This window comes from Medicago truncatula, chromosome 4, assembly GCF_003473485.1.
Source record: "Medicago truncatula cultivar Jemalong A17 chromosome 4, MtrunA17r5.0-ANR, whole genome shotgun sequence".
Classification (NCBI taxonomy): Eukaryota; Viridiplantae; Streptophyta; class Magnoliopsida; order Fabales; family Fabaceae; genus Medicago; species Medicago truncatula.
The window spans coordinates 7,729,628-7,733,630 of record NC_053045.1 but is presented as its reverse complement, the minus strand read 5'-3'; the positions used below and the strand labels follow the sequence as shown (position 1 = coordinate 7,733,630).

The 4,003-nt window shown below is 31.0% G+C and overlaps 1 protein-coding gene across 1 annotated transcript; it reads left to right on the top strand.

The window, feature by feature from the left end:
- Positions 1 to 2,554: 2,554 nt before the first annotated feature.
- Positions 2,555 to 3,622, top strand: LOC25491586 (F-box/kelch-repeat protein At3g06240). The gene has a single exon (XM_013599556.1). It carries the CDS (start codon positions 2,555 to 2,557, stop codon positions 3,620 to 3,622), a length of 1,068 nt encoding a protein of 355 aa, XP_013455010.1.
- Positions 3,623 to 4,003: the final 381 nt, after the last annotated feature.

The window sequence follows — 4,003 nt, the reverse complement described above, 5'->3', positions numbered from 1 at the left end:
AACAAGATTCCAATCAACTATACTAGGAATGTTATGGCTGCTTAATAACAATGTTGGAGGAGCTTGCTTTGGAAACTTCACAATGGAAGAAGAAACCTGCAGAAAAAATATGCATGGTTAATGCCTCAACTAATTCTATTAACAATGTTTTATCATCCATTTAAAACACTCTTTTTCCTAATTAATTCCTAAATTGGTCATTCAAAGAATATTAAGTAAAGAAGGCATAAGGCCACTAGAGGTTGAATTATTAAAATTCTGGATTTGGTCATGCAGGAATCTTAATCCTAATTATCATACATCTCTATCAATTTTTTAGAACAACAAATGTGGTTCAAAAGTAAACAGATATGACTAATACAAAGAGAAAACATACCATATTTGATTACGGGGTTCACCTAATCCTGTCTCTGTCTTCAACTGCAGAGCGACCGCGGTTCCTTTTGTAATAATCAAGCTTATGGTATAGTTTACAAGATTACCCCTAAGAGCGACTTGCCCACTTATTAGTAAACTATGAGTGTCGTTTGTCGCTTATTAATTGATTAAAGAAATGTGATAATTTATAAAACTTGAATAGAGAAATAGTAAAGAGCCTCCCATTATTTCAACAAATCTTCCACCTGATAATCGAAAAGATAAAATCTATTCAAACTTAAGTGTTTCTTGAAATGCCATGTTCTTTAAAAAAATGTGTTTGGTTCATATTTATCATATTTCTGAAAATATTTGTAAAATTAATATATATGCAAAGTTATTAGAGCATCTCCAATGGGAGGTGTTTTGTCTAATATCATGTAGAGCTTATTAGCTCTACCCTCATTGAAGAAGAAATAAGAAGCAATGCTATTTAGAAGCAAGGATTGTGCAAGCATTGCCTCTCTCTCCCTCTTGCATAAATATGATCCCTTTGCATACTCTAATTACATGCTTTCCTCATATTTAATAAAAAATGTTGCGCAAACATATTAACAGTTTTTGAAATGTACTAATGTAAAATTATAAGTGAGACCCACTTAATAAATTTTTTGGAGTTGTTGGATTGGAGTGAATGAATGTTTATTAGACATTATTTTTAAAAATTGATTGAATAGTGATATGTACACATGAGACTATTTAACTTTAGCTAAATAATAGAAGCATTGGAGATTCTCTTAGGTGATTGATTACTTAGATTTCCTTCCCACCTTTATGAGAATGTTTTATCCCCACTCATTTTCTTTGGAATAAATGTATAGAAAAATGAAAGTTATTTTATTCCTTGAAATGTTATACACCTAAGAATTAATTTAAGTTATTTTCTTGTTTTTTATAATCTCCATGTCTTTAAAACCAACTCTACTACTATGAAACCATTCAAACAAAAAACCCATAGATGTTTGAAAATTGCTCTTTTCTCTTTTAAAATTGCTCTTTTCTTCAACTACCACAGACTCAACGAACGTTAGTAAAATAAGAAATTTCAAAAGTGAAAAGTGCAATTGTCTAAGAGCTCGTTTGTTATAGTTTTTTATAAGAAAAAAAACATTTTTTTTAAAATAATCATTTTTAAGAGTATTGCATCCAGAATCTAAAAAAATAAATAAAAACAGCTTCAAATTAGAAGCAGTTAAGAGGAGTTTTTCAAAAAATAGATTTTTTTAGTGAAGAGAGAAAATATATTAAAAGAATCAACTAAGGGCCCGTTTGTTACGGATTAAAATAAAAGTGATTTTGACATAAAATAATTTAGAGATTATATTTTAGAGATTTTATGAAAAATCATAATCTATTTTGCATTTGTTTACCGTAATAAAAATCATTTTTTTTAAACAAATAATCTAGTTTGTTTGGATACAACTATATAAAAGGGAATTTTTGTTACAAAATTAGTTCAATCTTTTAAACAATATTTTCTCTCTCCTCTAAAAAAATTTATTTTTTGAGAAGCTGCTCTTAGCAGTTTCTCATTTGAAGCTGTTTTTAGATTTTTTTTAGATTCTGATTTTTTTAAAAAGCTGTAACAAACGGATTCAAACTCTTAAAAGTGATTACTTTTTTAAAATAAGTGATTTTTTTCTTGAAAAAACTATACCAAACGGGCTCTAATTTTGTAACAAAAAATCACTTTTATATAGTTTTTTTTTTTTTTTGTGGTGGCATCCAAACAAACTAAATTATTTAAAAATAAAAAGTGATTTTTATTAGGTAAACAACCACATAATCAATTTTATTTTAATCTGTAACAAAGGGGGCTAAAATCTTGTTAACCCTTCTATAATCTATAATATAACAAACCTAAAATCTCTCTCTAACCTTGTATCCCCTGAGCAACACAACGCTGTGTAGCTATTCTTCTTTACCCTTTAGAGTGTTCTCACCCTCTCTGTTCTTAATCTTCTTTCTGCTCAATTATTTTTTCCAGTTGGTTTGATGGGTTTTTCTGGTTCAGTCTTTTCTGGTTTAATGACATTATCACTGGTTTTTTAAATTAGGGTTTGCTTGAATAAGAAGGTTGTAAAATTAGGGTTTGATCAAAGTAGAGTGAAGAAGAAGAAGAAGAAGGTAGTAAAGCATGGAGACAAAGACACTGTTGTATCTGCCTCATGAACTAATCATCCAAATTCTGATGAGGTTGCCAGTGAAGTCTCTTATCTGTTTCAAATGTGTTTGTAAGTCTTGGTTTTCTCTTATCTCTGACCCTCACTTTGCAAATTCACATTTCCAACATACCTCTGCAACGCATACTCGTAGGTTTTTATGCATATCACCTTTATCTCATGAAATTCGATCAATCGATCCTGAAGCATTTCTTAACGATGATCCTGGTTCACAGAACCGTAATTTTTTGTTTTCGGAATCTTATTTTCCTGTTGAAATCAGAGGTTCATGTAGAGGGTTTATACTTTTGTACCAACCTCCAAACATCTACGTATGGAATCCATCCACTGGATTTAAAAAACAAATACCCGTGTCTCCTTTTGATTCCAAATTATTAGCAAGTTGTCATGGTTTTGGTTATGACCAGTCAAGAGATGATTACTTGGTGGTTGTATTTTCCCATGTTTCATCACATTTGGAGGTTTTCTCTTTTAGAGATAATATGTGGAAAGAAATTGATTGTATTCATTTCCCTTACGTTCTCATTGTCGTTCCTTCCCAGGGAAAAGGGTTTCTATTTAATGGGGTTATTCATTGGCTTGCTTATCGCCGTGATTTAGATTTGGATGTCATAGTTGCGCTTGATTTAATGGAAAAGAAAACGTTTGAGATGCCTGTTCCAAGTGATTTTGACCATAGATTTCTTTATAATATGTGGGTATTTGGAGAATTTCTCAGTCTATGGGCTCAGGATTATGATAATGATACAATTGTAATATGGGTGATGAAAGAATACAAAATGCATTCGTTTTGGACTAAAACTCTTGTGCTTCCTCTTCATCGCATTCCTGGTCACTACTTTCACCCTATACACTCTACAAAAAATGGTGATATTATTGGAAGAAGTCATGATACTAGATTGGTGAAGTATAATGATAAAGGACAACTATTAGCGGACCGCCCCTTCTGTTCCAGTCAATCTGAAGTTGTCATGTATACAGAGTCTCTGCTTTCACTCCTTGGTGACAATGAGCATGCTTAAAAGATGACACAAACAAGAACAATGATGTTGTGAAATATTCTCCTTCATTGTTTTCTTTATATTTATAATTATATTGTTTTATGTACTCTTGGTTGGTTGCATTTGTAACAAGAGCTGAACCCATATGTCTGTTTTCTTTGCTTGCAATTGATTTATATGGTTAGTTAATCCTATAAGTTTATGCAAGTTGAAGGAAAAACAAGGTTTTGCCCTTGCCATTTCTGTTTCACACCCGGAAAGAAAGCTAATTTCAAATTAACGAGCTTGTAACTGAATTTATATGAATCATTTTTTGTAGGCCTAATTTTATTTCTTCTGTTCATATTATCCTTCCGATGATAAATTATTCATCCATTGTTTGTAAATAGTGAAATGGAATAG

Excerpts from the sequence above, each read along its gene's own strand:
- LOC25491586 (XM_013599556.1), top strand. The coding sequence starts at position 2,555 with ATGGAGACAAAGACACTGTTGTATCTGCCTCATGAACTAATCATCCAA.